Source organism: Pan troglodytes, chromosome 23 (assembly GCF_028858775.2).
Source record: "Pan troglodytes isolate AG18354 chromosome 23, NHGRI_mPanTro3-v2.0_pri, whole genome shotgun sequence".
Classification (NCBI taxonomy): domain Eukaryota; kingdom Metazoa; phylum Chordata; class Mammalia; order Primates; family Hominidae; genus Pan; species Pan troglodytes.
The window spans coordinates 683,965-699,608 of record NC_086016.1 but is presented as its reverse complement, the minus strand read 5'-3'; the positions used below and the strand labels follow the sequence as shown (position 1 = coordinate 699,608).

The 15,644-nt window shown below is 47.1% G+C and overlaps 1 protein-coding gene across 1 annotated transcript; it reads right to left on the bottom strand.

Moving 5' to 3' along the window:
- Nucleotides 1–9,240: 9,240 nt before the first annotated feature.
- LOC129136892 (ankyrin repeat domain-containing protein SOWAHC-like) lies at nt 9,241–13,003 on the bottom strand. Its single transcript, XM_054665651.2, has 2 exons — nt 12,900–13,003; nt 9,241–10,259 (listed from the first exon to the last, which is right to left on the bottom strand). The coding sequence occupies exons 1-2, from the start codon at nt 13,001–13,003 to the stop codon at nt 9,470–9,472; spliced, it is 894 nt and encodes a 297-aa protein (XP_054521626.2). The 3' UTR covers nt 9,241–9,469.
- Between the last annotated feature and the right edge of the window lie 2,641 nt (nt 13,004–15,644).

The following is a 15,644-nucleotide window of genomic DNA, read 5'->3' as shown; positions in this document are numbered from 1 at the left end:
GGTGTCTGCCGCCCACCAGGACCAGGGGAGTGAGGAGTGTGTGTGGTCAGCTTGCTGCGGTCAGCCCAGTGCAGTCATCGGTCGGCTCCAACGGCTCAGTCCCAGAGCAGGACGCGGCTCCCAGTCGCTTGGGTGACGCAGTAAACCAAGAGCTTCCTGTTGCCAAGAAACGGGATCTCTTCTCCAGTGGCTAGGGGAGGGGTCATCCAGGGCGGTGGGCAGAATTGCCCTCTTAAAGGGCCAGGCAGCCCCAGCCCCACCTCGGGGCAATCAACAGTGGCCAAGGGTTCCTGTCACTTAGAGGATCCCAGGGCCAGCCCGTCTCCAGCCTCTGTGTCCCACCCTTAGGGTTCAGGGTGTGGGTGGGGACCTACTGCCCTGGCCCCTTCGTTGATTCATCCATTTGTTCCTGGTTTGCTCTCTGATCCTGTCCTGTGCGGAGCTCCGCGCTCAGGGTGAACAAGACAGAGGAGGCTCTGCCCACCTGCCCCCTCAGGGCAGAGGGCTGTGGTTGTTGTGTGGGTGTTGGGTGTGCTGAGTGATAGTGTTACTTGATGCCATACAGGTGGCTGCTCTCCCTGCCCTCCTGGCCCCAACAGCAGCCTGGTAGCACAGGGAGGGTCCCAGGCCAGGCACCCTCAGGGGCAGTCTGAGGCAGTTCCTGCAGGGACTCCGCTCCATTTTCTCCTGGACCTAGTGCCTGAGAGCCAGGCCCTGCCCTCTGGCCTTCTCCTCCCAAGTCCCAGCCAGGGTCCCCTCAGGCTGGGCACAGTGGGGAGGGAGGGAGTCTGAGTGTGCTTTTCCCTGGGGAGTTGAATTCAGCCTCTGGGTAAGTGTCCAGAGTCAGATGCCCAAATCTGCCCCACAGGGCGGAGGCAGGCTCTGTGCTGCGGAGGCTGCCCTGAAAGCCACCCAGGGCCATGCTGCCTGGTGGAGACTGGATGGGCAGTAAGCGCCCCAGGACACATCGGCCTCCCCCAAACCTGGGGCGAGGGGAGCCCCAGCCTAGGCGCGATTCCCCACGCAGCCAGCGGAGGGCGGCTTTGGTCTGGCGGTGAGAAGCCTGTGGCTCCTGGCTCGGCCTCCCCTCCGCCTGCCTGGTGCATGCACTCCTGGGGACCCCAGCCCCTCCAGCCTCCTCTTCCCTGAGAACCCCGCACCAGAAAGTCCTCGCTAGGAAGTCCATGCCTTTCCTACAGCACAGGCCACTGGGCCCCTGTTCCTTCCACCTTCACCTCCTCTCCCACCACAGCCCACACCCTCACTCCAGCCACAGGAGCCGGGGCTCCTCCTGGGCCATTCCCACCACCCCGCCCAGGTCTCTCCAGCACCACCATGTGCCGGCCAGTGCCTCCTCCTGGACCTGACCTCCCCCGGTCCTGACCTCTCCCGCGGCCAGAACCCTCAGTCAATGCTGCTGTCACCACGGTGTGCCTGGCCTGACACAGCCTCCTGATGGGGCTTTGAGGACAGCAGCCGGGAGACTTACCCCAACCCAGGCCGAGCCAGAACCTATTGCAGGTGGCCTGGGAACCTCTTCTCACTGTCCGTCAAGATTGGGAGGTCAGGGGACCTTCAGGGACTGGTGTGGTCTGAGAAACATCCTTGAGCCTCGCCATGACTCAGTTTCCCCAGATGGCAGCAGGCTGGAGCCCACGCAGGGCAGGATGCCAGGCTCCACCTTTTGTCTGGAACCTGCATTCACTGGGCACCTCTCTGTAGGCATAGCAGAGCAGAGCTGCCTGTTTCTGTCCCTGATCTGCAGCCCCAGGAGCCCGAGAGACCACCTAAGCCAAGGAGAAGGCCTCTGGGCCAGAGCCCAGCTCTGCGAAGTGGGAGACCTCTCAGCCTCCACTTCCAGGGGCCCTGAAGTCATTGGCAGGGGGTGCTGCCTACTTGGGGCTCCCAGACTAAGGGAACACATTCACCTGGTGACTGCAATAGGCCCTACAGGCTGAGGCACAGGATCTGACCAAGGACGCATCAGAGTTAGGGGACTGGGCCCTGACTCCTGCCAGCTGCAAACTCCCAAAGCCCCCAGCCCTCTCATGGGGTGAAGACACCCTGAAGGACACTCCACTGTGCTCCCACCTCTGGGTTCTGCCAGCCAGAGAGTGGGACTCTCAGGCCACGTGTGTCTTGCTGGATCTCAGCTTCAGGGACCCAGGGTGCTGTCAGCTGTCTGAGACCTGGGTTGGGGGTGTCCATTAGAGCACCTTGGTCAGGACCCAGAGATGGGGAGGGCACGGCTAAGAGCACCCCAGGCAGTTGGCATCTCCAGAAAGCAGGAGATAGCGCATGGCTCTGTGACAGATGTCCCGTGACAGGGAGGATTGGAGGGACAGATGGACGTGCTCAGGGGCTGAGGGGCAGACGAGACCACCAAAGGGCAACTTGGACACTGGATGGCCCCAGGAAGGCCCCTGAACCCCATCCTGATTGATCCAGGGCCAGTGACCTTGGCCCAGACTGCAGGCCTGGGGACTCAGGTTCCTTTAGTTTCTTAAGAAACTACTATACTCCTTTTTGGCATAGCTGTACGATTTTACATTCCAACCAGTCATGTGTGAAAGCTCCAGTTTTTACTCATGCTCCCCAGCATTTGATGTTTTATTTTTATTTTAGCTATTCTGGTATATATGTGTTAGTCATTGTGGTCTTAATTTGCAAATTTCTAATGACTAATGACATTTAACATCTTTTCATGTTCATAATTAAATACCATCTGTATTCCTTTTCACATATGATTAGCACAAATGTGAAAAATCAGAACAAAATTTTTCACACAACTTCAAAATTTTTAGAACAATACTCAAGGGAAAAGGTGTTTATTTAGAACAATGAAAACAATGAGACATTAACTTCCAGCTTAAATAAAGTTGATTGTGTGCATAAAAATGGTGAAAATATTGGACTTTCTTGGCAAAAGAAGAAAGGGGAAGACTTTATATTTTCTGACATAATATTTATCATTTGTCTTTGGTTTGTGTATTATGTGTATGATTTTGAAAAAATGCGTCAAAGATATAACTTTCTGGTGTTTTCTTTGATATTATCCTTGCAAACAGAAAAGTTGGCACATGTTTCTGTATAAAACTGGTCAAAGTTGGCCTAGGAATGATCTTACATTGTACTTTCACTTTACATCATACTGTAAGAGTTTAATAATAGCTAAGGCATCAGCATTGATGTGGACTTATTATCCCTATTCAAGAGGTGGTGTGAGGTTTAGGAGAGTTATGTGCCCTTTATCATAAAACGAATCTATGAAGCATTTATATAAAAACCCAGTATTTCTGGTTTCAAATTTAGTACTGTGCCGTCTGCTTGATAGATTTGTTCGCAGGTTAGAGACATTTTATTGCATAACTTCCATGAAATATCACAGTTGTACTCTTGACTATGTTTGAATCACAAAAAGACTTTAATCTGCACTCAGTTCTTGTAACTAAAATCTTCAGTTTGAATATGAATTTCACTTAAAGAACATCGCTAGAAATTTCAGAGAGAAAAAGATTTTACTTGCAGAATACAATCTGCATTTGCTTTGACAACTAGTTAGTTCACATATGTAAAATAAGTCTACCTGTCTGTATGCATAATTAAGATGTAACAGTAGTGTGGTAATGACTTGTTAAAGCAATTAGAATGGCAGTGGATCATGGCACAATTTACCTTAAAAGCCATGAGCAGAATACATCACAAGCTATGATACAATAAATAGTCATTAGGTTTAAAGTAGTATCCACATATAAAAACACAAAGCATATTTTAGCCCTTTAAATGAAAGCTTCATTCAGTCAATATTGGTCTTCCTGTAGATGCATTTATGAAACAAAACCACAAAACATACAGCTTACCCGCTTCTCAAAACTCATTGCACAATAGGTTGAGGGACTTCTCTACACAAGGACCTATTATTAAAACCAGTAAGTCCTCAGTGAAAATCATTTATTTGCCTGCAGTGTCATCTGATGTGTCTGTTGTAGGCAGCTGTGGCAGTGGTGGGTGGTTTAGTGACACGGACCCTGCCCACGTCTGTCCGTCAATCAGTGGGCTAGTGTCTCTCTGGCTGCCCCTGTGAAGGGTCTATAGGAGTTAACGGCATTAGCATGGGATTGAAAAGAAATCATCTTGGATTCAAACTTCCATTTCAGTATTCATTTCCAGCTAAGTTTGTGTAGCATGCTTAATGTTTCTGAAGCTCAATTTTAGTAATGGTAAAGTATATCTGCCTAAAAGACAGGGACACATCCCAGTTTTGTGTTTTTTTATTTTTATTTTATTGTATTTTTCTTGAGACGGATTTTTGCTCTTGCTGCCCAGGCTGGAGTGCAATGTTGCAATCTCGGCTCACCACAACCTCCGCCTCCTGGGTTCAAGGGCCTCTCCTGCTTCAGCATTCTGAGTAAATGGAATTACAGGTGCCTGCCACCACACCCAGCTAATTTTTTGTATTTTTAATAGAGACGGGTTTCACCATGTTGGCCAGGCTGGTCTTGAACCCCTGACCTCAGATGATCCACCCACCTCAGATGATAATCCTGCCAAGTGCTGAGATTACAGGTGTGAGCCACCATGCCCGGCCTTATCCTCAAAAAAGAATTTATCAAAAATGTATGTGTGTGTGTGTGTGTGTGTGTTTTAAGTAGAGTAACACTATATTAAAATGCCACTATATATGTTCTAACAAAAAACCTCAATTTAACAAATGTATGTGGGGAGAGGGAGAGAGAGAGGGAGAGAGAGAGGGAGAGAGGGAGGGAGAGAGAAGGAGGGAGGGAGAGACAGAGGGAGAGAGAGAGGGAGAGACGGAGGGAGAGAGAAGGAGGGGGGCAGAGAGAGAGAGAAGAGAGAGAGAGATATCTCTTGTGTCTCTACCTTTTTGGATGATGACCCCAGTCCTAACAGATTAGGGCCTTACCCTTTTGCCCGTATTTAACCTTTACCTTCTTAAAAGCTCCTTCTCCAAATACAGTCACACTGGGAGATAGGGCTTCAGGTTAGGAATTCTGGGGGGACATAATTCTCTCCAGAACAGACACTAATATCATGAGTGCTCAGATTGCTAGTGAATGTGTTCTTGTTACAATTATTTTTGCTTTGCAGTTTTAGATAATGAATACCTGGATAATAAATACCCACTGTAATCTAATTTTTTCAACACTTCTTACTTGCATGGATTCTAAACAGGAGTCCAATGTAATTCTTATGTCTGTTTCTCTGTAGACACTGTGTTTCTTCCTCTGCCTTATTTTAATCTTTTATCTTTGTTACAGGTTTTCTACAGTTTGAATATGATATTCCTAGGTATATTTTTAAAATATTCATCCTGCTTGGTGTTCTCTGAGCTTTTTGGATTTGTAATTTGGTGTCTGTCATTAATTTGTGTTTTTTTCCTAGTTAAAAAAATGAACTTTATAGATTTTACATTCTCAACTTTCACTTATTTTCAAAATGAGAGACAAGACACCTAAACTCCAAGATTTCAGTCCTGAATGCAATAGTACCAGATTTTCAAGTTACATAAGTGAACTGCATAAACACCACTAGTTTCAAGTGTACCCTATAAGAAACACATGGACATACTTGCGTTGTTTAACCACACGGTGTCATATCAATAAACATCAAAGTATCTGACACATATTTGTCCATTAAAGGTAAACACAACTCTGAGTATCAAATTAAATTAACCATTTGCCTTTTATAATCTAAATCAGAAATTAAAAAACAGGAAGAATGTAGAGGTAAGTGGCTGAAAATGCTCTGCTTACTGCACACAAGCATATCATGACAAAGAATGCTAGAAGTAGCTTTCCTCAGAAGTAATAATTGAACATTTAAAATATTATTTTCTCAGAAAAGTTAAAGCTTTTAGTGTAAAAAGCATGGTAAATGACATTTTAACTTAATAGTTAACTATATAGCAAATTATAGATTTCAAGCAATTAGTTACCCACATTTCACCAGAACCTTCAGTGAAAGTGTCTACTCTCAACATTGACCAGACCCTTCCTGTTCTGAAGTGTCTACTCTTTAGAGTTGCTTCAGCTTTACATATCTGTAAAACCTAAGATTACTCAATGAGAAGTTACAGCTTATTCTGTACTAGATACAGGAAATACATATAGATTTAGAACAAATGGATGTTTTTCAACTTAAAAAAAGTATTTTTATTTACACAATGTTAGATTGTTTTTCACCTATGTGTATACATAACAGTGTTTCCCAAATTCACAGGGTCCACTTCCATAATTCTAAAGCAAAAATAGAGACACACAAATGGATAATAATTCATAGCTTTATGCCTTTTTTTAAAAACATATCTTTAAAGAAATTCAGTTGCCATTTAGACAAAGATGTGATGAACCTGTAACAAATTTCTATGACTTGGAAAATTAAAGGTCTAAAAATCCTAAATGTTGTAACACTGGGCAGTTTGCAATCTGTGCATGGGTTCACTCACCCTATGGTCCGTGAACTCCCTTATCCTGCAAGCTGTAGGTAGTTTCAGCAAATATGAGACTCAATAAGACTAAGGAAGGGCTTGTTTAAATTAGTTCCCCTCACAGTTGATTCTAATCTTGCAATGAACAGATTTAATGTACTAGTGAGTTAAATTTTAAAGTAATTATAAAGCCATTTACTCTATCATAAATGAATGAAATGTAAGAATCACACTTGAAACAAGTCTTTCATTTTAATGAATGGTATCTTTCATTTATATACAAAGGAATTCACTTGCCAGCAGCATTTAAATATAGAAATAGTCCCGTCTTTTCTCTAGTGCCTTTTATAAAGCAGTGCCATTTCTAACTAGGTGTATTTGTTTCCCAGCTATTCAGTAACTACACTGTAGGTATCTAATAGACTCAAGAAAAGATTGGAAAATTGAGAAGATTTAGCATTTTAAACATTTGAAAAATGTTGCTACAAAGCATCGATTATGAATGCATTAGTAAAATAAATTGACACCTTATGTGAGAATCATTAAGTTGGTTTAATTATATCGCACAAGTATGGGCTCACTAATATTTATAACAATTTATGCTAATTAAACCAGAAAGTTTCTGTAGGTAATTCAGCTCTGAGCACCATTTAATAAGGTTATGCCAAATAGAACCAATGGTTATGTAATACCCAGAATATAAACCTCAGCAAATTCAAACTTTTGGAATGGCAACACAAGTGAGAATGAGAGGCAATATTTCATTTCAAAGTACCATAGGCTGCTTAGAGTATTCTTTTCTTTTAAAAATTTGTGTGGTTGTTAGTAATGTGCCTTAACACTGGTCCTCCTTGACAGCTGTGTTAGAGATGGTTATGTAGAACCTATATTACGGAAGTCAGCGTTGCCCATTTCTTTAGTTCAGTGATTAAAATTGAAATTGCTTTTACAAAACAATTGAACTGCTGCTTACAATATAAATAGAATACCAACAGGTTTCCTGTTGTATTCACATTCTTCTCTAATTAGTATTTTTGCATTTCCACTCTGACCTGACCTTCAGTAGTTCCTTTATTTTTATTTTCAAGCATTTTTATGAGTATATAATAGGCATATATATTTATGGGGTGCATGAGATATTTTGATACAGGCAATGCAACATGAACTAATCACATCGTGGAGAGTGGGTATCCATCCCTTTAAGCATGTATCTTTTGTGTTACAATCCAATTAGATTCTTTTAGTTATTTTAAAATGTACAATTATTGACTAGAGTCCCCCTCTTGTGCTATCAAACAGTATGTCTTATTCATTCCTTCTGCCTGTTTTTGTACCCATTACCCGTGCCCTGTGTCCCCCACCAGCCCCCTAGTACTTAGTATGTCCATGAGCTTAATTGTTTTGATTTTTAGATCCCACAAATAAGTGAGAACATGCAATGTCTGCCTTTCCATGCTTGGCTTATTTCCCTTAACATAATGATATCCAGTTCCTTCCATCTTGTTGCAAATGATTGAATCTCATTCTTTTTTAGGGCTGAATAATACTCCACTCTGTGTATCTACCACATTTTCTTTAATACATTAATCTGTTGATGGACACTTAGGTTGCTTCCAAATCTTAGCTATTGTCAACAGTGGTGCAACCAACATGGGAGTGAAGATAATTTCTTCGATATACTCATTTCTTATTTTGGGGGTATATATCCAACAGTGGGATTGCTGGATCATGTGGCACCTCTATTTTCAGTGTTTAGAGGAACCTCCAAACTGTTCTCCACCGTGGCTGTACCAGTAGTACCTTAAAATGCAAATGCAATTGGTAAAAGAACAAGACAGCATGTAGTACTTGCACTTACAAATACTACCAGTTTTGTACAAATTTTCATTTTTTTTGTCCTTGAAAGAGTAACCACTTAATAAAACAGATAATTAAAAGCGCAATGTTCCTTCCTTTGCATGGCATGCAGGAATGGTGAAAGCAAAGAAACAGTCATCCCTTCTCTTCCCCCCACTTCTGGTCTCTGGAAATAGGAACGCCAGGTCAGACAGGTGGAGGAGGGAAATGGGGCACAGGTCAAAGTATGATGAATCTCTTAAAAAGAAATCCGGCCAGGCGCAGTGGCTCATGCCTCTAATCCCAGCACTTTGGCAGGCCGAGGCGGGCGGATCACGAGGTCAGGAATAGAGACCATCCTGGAGAACACGGTGACACCCTGTCTCTACTAAAAATACAAAAAAATTAGCCGTGTGTGGTGGCGGACGCCTGTAGTCCCAGCTACTGGGAGGCTGGGGCTGGAGAATGGCATAAACCCGAGGGGAGGAGCTTGCAGTGAGCGGAGATGGCGCCACTGCATTCCAGCCTGGGTGACAGAGCGAGACTCCTTCCCCCCACCGCCAAAAAAAAAAAAAAAAAAACAACAAAAACAAACAAACAAACAAAAAAAAAAAAAACACTTTCCCCGGAATGCTAGCCTGATGGGAACTCCACCCCATCCATTCCAACCTAGTAAGGATAGTTTAGTTTGTCTTTTCTGGTCTCACTTCCTGACGTCTAATGTTCTTTTTTTGTTTCTGTTATTAAATTTCAGAAGACAAACCTTAGCATTTTCTAAAAGAAATTATTTTTTACCTAAATACATTGGACTTTGGTCTTAATTTGAAGGAATAGGATAAGTGGCCTTTAAGAGAGTGTTCCTACTCCTTCTCTTCCAGTGGTTGCTCTGGGTCCCTGAAAGAGGGTGTGATGTGAACCATCTGGGTTGTTAAGTGGATTTTGTTGAGCCTGTGTTTTTTAAGTCCATTAGTCCTGCCCGAGGCTGTGCGCCCTGGAATCCTTGGCTTCACGTCTGGACCACCTTCAGCCAAGTGGTGATGGTGGAGAGGGTCCACCCATCTTCCAGGACGTGTGAGAGTTTGTAGGTGGTGAGATGGAGGGGGCAGCTTTTAAATCTTCCAGTACCCACCCCCGCTGCTGGCGGTGCTCTCCCCATCGTCCTTGTCCAGGACTCCCATCAGGGTCTCAATCTCTTCTGTGATGCTCTGACTCACATGCTGGGAGGCCCTTTTCCCAATGTAGTCCCTGATATCCACATCGGCGTCCTATGTCCCCACTAGCAGCTTCACCATCTCCAAGGTACATGGCTGCCAAGTGCAGGGCGGTGTAGCTCTGGCCTTGCTGTTCCCAGGCAGCAGAGGCTCGTTGGGGAAGTTGACCAGCATGGCCAGAAGCTCCAGCCTGCAGTGCTAGGTGCCTGCGCAGGCAGGTGAGGCTGTGATGAAGCCCAGAGTGGCCAGCAGGCCGGCTGGCACGGCGGCAACCCCCTAAGCTGTCCACTCCCCATCGGAGGCCGAGAGCAGCCAGCCGTGCTTCCTGGTCCAGCTCACCCAGCCCCTCAGCTCTCCTCCGTGGACGGGAAAGCCAGCCCTGCGCCGCCAGAGTCACTCGCCTCTGCCGTGTCCTCGGAGGAGGAGCTCCCAGGCTGCTGCCTCCAGGACACAGGTTCCTCTTCAAGGGCAGGGCACTGCGCCTTCCCAGGTCGCTCAAGTTCTGGCGGAATGGCCTCGGGGCAGTAGCCCCCCAGGAGCTGCCCCTGTCCGCCTCCTGGCAACCGTGGGGCGGGGGCTCCAGGTCCTCGCTGGTCTGAGGTCCCGCATCTGGGGTAGGGGCTGGTGGAGCCGGCGAGCTCTTCCTGCGTCTCCGCCGCTCAGGGCGGCCCGTGCAGGGGCTGGGCTCCCCCTTGCCCAGCTCGGCCCTGCCTGTGGAGCACTTCGGGGACCGCTGTTTCAGGGAGGGGATGGTGAATGCTGCGCTCCGCGTTCACGTGGACGCGGGACAGGTACCAGGGGCGTGGCCTCAGGCGGAGGACCCGCCAGAACCTCTTCCTGAGATGCAGGTACTGGGCGCCATTGGCGGGGTCCGTGCAGTGGCCACAGCGTTCACCCGGAGATACATTTAAACAGTTTTATTCTCCTGTTTTTTATTTTTTCATTCCAGAAACCATTACTACTATGCAACGAAGTAAAAATATCTAGTTTAAATAATAATTTGATACGGTCAGGTGGGGATGAGTGCACACGTGTGTGTACACACACACACAGGCTCTAAATGGGATATTTTGGCGGAGCAGAGGGATAAGGCTTTTATTTCGTTGGTGTGTTGAGTTAGAATCTCCCTTCTCACAATTAAATAATTTAAATCAGGAGTTTTATTAAAGCTAATTTGTACAACTAGGCAACATCTTTTCTCCTTATATTTATACACATATACACATCTCTAATATTTGCATTTATTACTTCATCTAAAAGAGCCTGGAAAAAGGGTCCTAGGTCTTGGCTAGTTAAGGTAAAAATCTATATTTTAAGGTAATAAAAACGTTTGCTATGGACAGAGACCTGCAGACACTGTGGGTGAAGCTGATTCATGTTCCATTGAAGGAAATGACATGGGGTTTTCTAAGGGAAAGCCCAGCATTCTGCAAGGAGAGGGGAGGTCCCAGGGGGGAATTGGAGTCAGCATTAGGATCTAAGTGTCACAGGGGAGTGTGTTCCCAAAAAAGACTGTGACTGTTTCTGTGTGCATCCTGAACTGGTTACCATGAGTGTGTGTGTGTGTGTGTGTGTGTGTGTGTGAATTAAAAGAGGAGTTACATGCTGGGGTATTCCTGGTATCTCAACTGGCATCTCAGCTGCTGGTGATGATGGCTATACATTTTCCTCAGTATTCAATGTGCGCATTTTGAGTTAACACTCCACCCATTGGCTGAGGCAGGTGGATCATCTGAGGTGAAGAGTTCGAGACCAGCCTGGCCAATATGTGAAACTCTGTCTCTACTAAAAATACAAAAATTAGCCAGGCATGGTTGCAGCACCTGTAATCCCAGCTACTCGGGAGGCCAAGACAGGAGAATTGCTTGAATCCAGGAGACAGAATTTGCAGTGAGCTGAGATGGACCACTGCACTCCAGCTTGGGCAGCAGAGTGAGACTTGGTCTCAAAAAAAAAAAAGTTATTGTGACATGCTGTACACATGCTGTGCACATTCACAAATTCAGTGTCTCCCAGAAGTCTGAGATTCTTTTTTTCTTTCTTTTTTTGTTTTTTTGAGAAGGAATTTCACTCTTGTTGCCCAGGCTGGAGTGCAATGGTGTGATCTCGGCTAACTACAACCCTTCCTGGGTTCAAGCGATTCTCCTGCCTCAGCCCAAGTAGCTCCTGCCTCCCAAGTAGCTGGGATTACAGGCATGTGCCACCATGCGCAGCTTATTTTTTATTTTTAGTAGAGTTGGGGTTTCTCCACGTTGATCAGGCTCGTCTCGAACTCCTGACCTCAGGTGATCAACCCGCCTTGGCCTCTCGAAGTGCTGGTATTACAGCCATGAGCCACCATGCCCAGCCAGAAAGTTTTAAGGCTATGATTATTAGACCATCATACACACAAAAAGTACTTAAAAAATCTCAGGAATGCAGTCCCTCATTGGCCTGGTATGACAAAGATAAAAAGAAGTTGGTCGTGAAAATTTCTGAATGTGGTTTAGGAGAAGGAACCCCAGTAAGATTCAGAGACAACCTAGAAAATTGAAAGACAATTTTACTACCCAAATCACCCTTCTATAAAAAATAATAGAAGATGTCAAATATGAAAATAAAACTGTCCTCTGGGCCCTCAATTTTCCGTGTTATTGGGAAGGCAGACAGCTACTCAGCAGTTATATCCCATAAGAATGGATAACACTAAAACAACTGACAGCATCAAGTATTGGTTAGAAAATGGAACTGATTCTCTCAAACATTTTCATTGTAGTTTAAGATGGCACAACCACTTAGGAAAATGTCTCCCTATTTCATACAATGCCAAATGTATACTTATTTTATAACCCAGAAAATCCACTCTTATGTACTTAAACTCAAGAAAAGTGAAAATATTATTACAGAAAAATGTGTATATCTGATTTGTTCGTAGCAGGTTTATTCATGATAGCCTCAAATCAGAAACTGCTTTTGTGTCTATCAATAGTGGAGTGGATTATAAACAAAACAAGCAAAGGCCTCAAACCTGTGGTATAGTCATAAAATTGAGTATTACAAAATAAAGTTAATGAATAATCAATAGGAACAAAATGATGTCACAAGCATGTTTAGTGAATGAACATAAAAATTATATAATTTATAGTTTCACTTATGTAAATGGTGAAAACAGACAAAACTATCCTTTTGTGGAAAGAATCAAAACCATGGAAGCCTCTGTGTTCAAATATTGAATGGAAATGGGCATGAGAAAACATGTTTCTGCCAGATCTTCTATATGCCTGAGGTACATTCACTCGATGTATTTTGCATATACTATTTTTGCAAATAAAACTGAGATAGACGCAAAATAACTCAAGAGAAAATAGCTAGAAATAGGTAGAGTTGGGATAGAAGCCTTGGAAGCTCCCCCCTACCTTGCTCACCTGGCACAGGCCGAGGAAGCCCTGGGACAATGCTGTGAGCGATCTGAGGGCCATCCAGGGGAGCCTCGCCAGCCCATGCCGGTGCCCGAGCTGCCCGCCGCCATCTGAATATGTTGCAAAGACAGTGCTGGCCTGGCAACTGGTGATGCTCCATGCCCCACCCCGACCCTCACTTCTACCCAAGTAGTGGCAACCCCAGAGACAGATGCTTGGGCGGCAGCGGCTAAGTCTGGTAGTTGGCCAGGCGGCCAAAGGACGGGAACTGGCCGTTCACCCCATCCCAGTTTCCACGGAGAACTCAACCACCATGGCCCCTGAGCGGACCCTCAGGCCTGGGCTGTGCTCTGTGCCTGCAAACCTGACGCCTTCCAGGGGAGCTCCGCCTTCCCACGCCAGCGCCTCAGCTGCTGCAGAAAACTGCAAAACTGCAAGTTGCACACAGGCAGAGATGACGGAGCAACCCCTGACCCTCCGTGCCACTCACCCTACCCGCACACACACCTGCCACGCGGACCCTGAGGCCAGTGTCTGGGCGCCCAAGTCAGGCAGTCCGCACAGCAGTGGCACCAGGGTGAAAACCTGCTGCTCAATACCATCCCAGTTACCACGAAGAGCCAGCCCTGGTGGACCCTGAGTTCTTGGAGGAGGCCAAGTCACAGCAACCCCTCAAGTGGGCGGGCGATGTACTTGACCCTGAGGACATCAGGTACCAGGCCCGCCAGCTGACGCCGGCATCGGAGCCACAGCTGCAGTCCAGACGTGGTGCACCGGCAGTAAGTGACTGGACACCCCAGACCAGGCCCGCCCCCCAGTAGCGTGGATCTTGAGGCCAGACCCCCAGGCGGCAAAATCAGGCGATGGGCCCCGCCAGCAGCCGCTCAGTTTCATCCATGTGGATACAGAGTGCCCAGCTCCCGGGCCCAGGATCCAGAGAGATGCCCAAGAGGAGCGGAACTTGAGGCCAGGTGGGCTGTGCGCTCTGCGACCCTGAGGCCATCCAAGGGAAGCTCCGCTGTCCCACGCCAGTGCCAGATCTGCCGCTGCAAACTGCGCGTGGGGCACTGGCAGCAGTGAGGGCTGGTGGGGGAAGGAGCAGCCCCTGACTCTCCCTCCATGCCTCTCCAGCTACCTGACACTAGCCACACAGACTCCAGGGCCAGAGCCTCAGCGTGAAGCCAGGCCATCTGCGAAGCCACCCAGGTGGCCGCGGAGTGCCCTTGCCAGCACCCTATCTCCCTTCCGAGGAGGAGTGGGGCGGGCTGCAAGGCCAGACAGGCCCTCCTTCTCAGGCCGGGCTGGCGGCGCTCCTGCGATCCTGGGGCCGCCCGGGCGATCCCAAGAGGACCTGCGAGCCCATCGGCGCCCGCCCAGAGCTGCAGCCCCACCTGCCGGCGCATGCTGCCGGGGAGCGGCTTCCAGGAGCCGGGCAGCAACCGCGGTGCAGGCGCGCGCCCAACGGCTTTGCGAGGCTCACTTGGTCTGAGAGGTCGGAGGCTGCGAGTGTCGCTGCTGAAGGCTGTGGTGGACCCAGCTGGATCGCGGACTGTGGAGTAGATCACAGATTTGGGATCGCGGATTGGGGGTTGATCGAGGATTTGGGGTTGGATCAGGGATTTGGGGTTGGATAGGGGATTTGGGGCTGGGTCGGCCGGGGTCGGGGGATGGGGTGGGTGAAAAGGTGACAGGGAGCTGCCCCCGCTCAAGAGCCGGAGGTTGGGGGTCTGAGAAGTCACCACTATGAAGTTATTCGGCTTCGGGAGCCGCAGGGGCCAGACGGCCCACGGCTCCATAGAACATGTCTACACGGGTTCCGGATACCGAATCCGGGACTCCGAACTGCAGAAGATCCACAGGGCAGCTGTCAAGGGCGACGCCGCGGGGGTGGAGCGCTGCCTGGTGCACAGGAGCGGAGACCTGGACGCCCTGGACAAGCAGCACAGGTAGCGGGGGCTCAGCCCGGGGTAGGAGGGGGTCCCCAGGCCCGGCTTCCCCGCAGCCCCTGGGATGGGGCCTTTCAGGGCTCCGGGCACCCTCAGAGCGGCGGAGCCAAACGGACTCTCGGCTGTTTTCCATCCCTCATAATTCCATGGCTGGAGCAGTTGGAGAATTTGAGTGATTTAACTCACAAAGTTAAGCATACACAGTGTTGTTATTTTTAACGTACACGTTGAAAACATGGTTTATATACATTATAGGAGGTGCCTAATGAGAGAACTCGTTCCCCTATCAAAAATACCGTGAGTTATTTCAGTAGGCAAAAAGTTCTCAGATAAGAGAGCTTACTTGAAAAATATTTACTATATTTTATATATATATAAATATATATATATGTATTCTCAGATGAAAAGTATGTTTTCATTTTATAGGGAATTCATTATATTCTTTTGTTTTTGTTTTTGAGTCGGAGTCTTGCTTCTTTGCCCAGGCTGGTGTCCAATGGCACAATCTTGGCTCACTGCAACCTCTGCCTGCCGGGTTCAAGCAATTCTCCTACCTCAGCCTCCCAAGTAGCTTGGATTACAGGCAGGTGCCAGCGTGCCTGGCTAATTTTTGTATATTTAGTAGAGAGGGGGTTTCACCACGTTGACCAGGCTGGTCTCAAACTCCTGACCTCAAGTGATCTGCCCGCCTCTGCCTCCCAAAGTGCTGGGATTACAGGCGTGAGCCACCGCGCCCGGCCTATGTTGTTTATTATATATCATAAGTTATATATATATATATATATATATATATATATATATATAT

Coding starts and splice junctions, on each gene's coding strand:
- LOC129136892 (XM_054665651.2), bottom strand. CDS start 13,003: ATGGCGGCGGGCAGCTCGGGCACCGGCATGGGCTGGCGAGGCTCCCCT. Junction 10,260..12,899: donor GCTTCCTCGGCCTGTGCCAG/GTGAGCAAGGTA, acceptor GTGAACGCGGAG/CGCAGCATTCACCATCCCCT.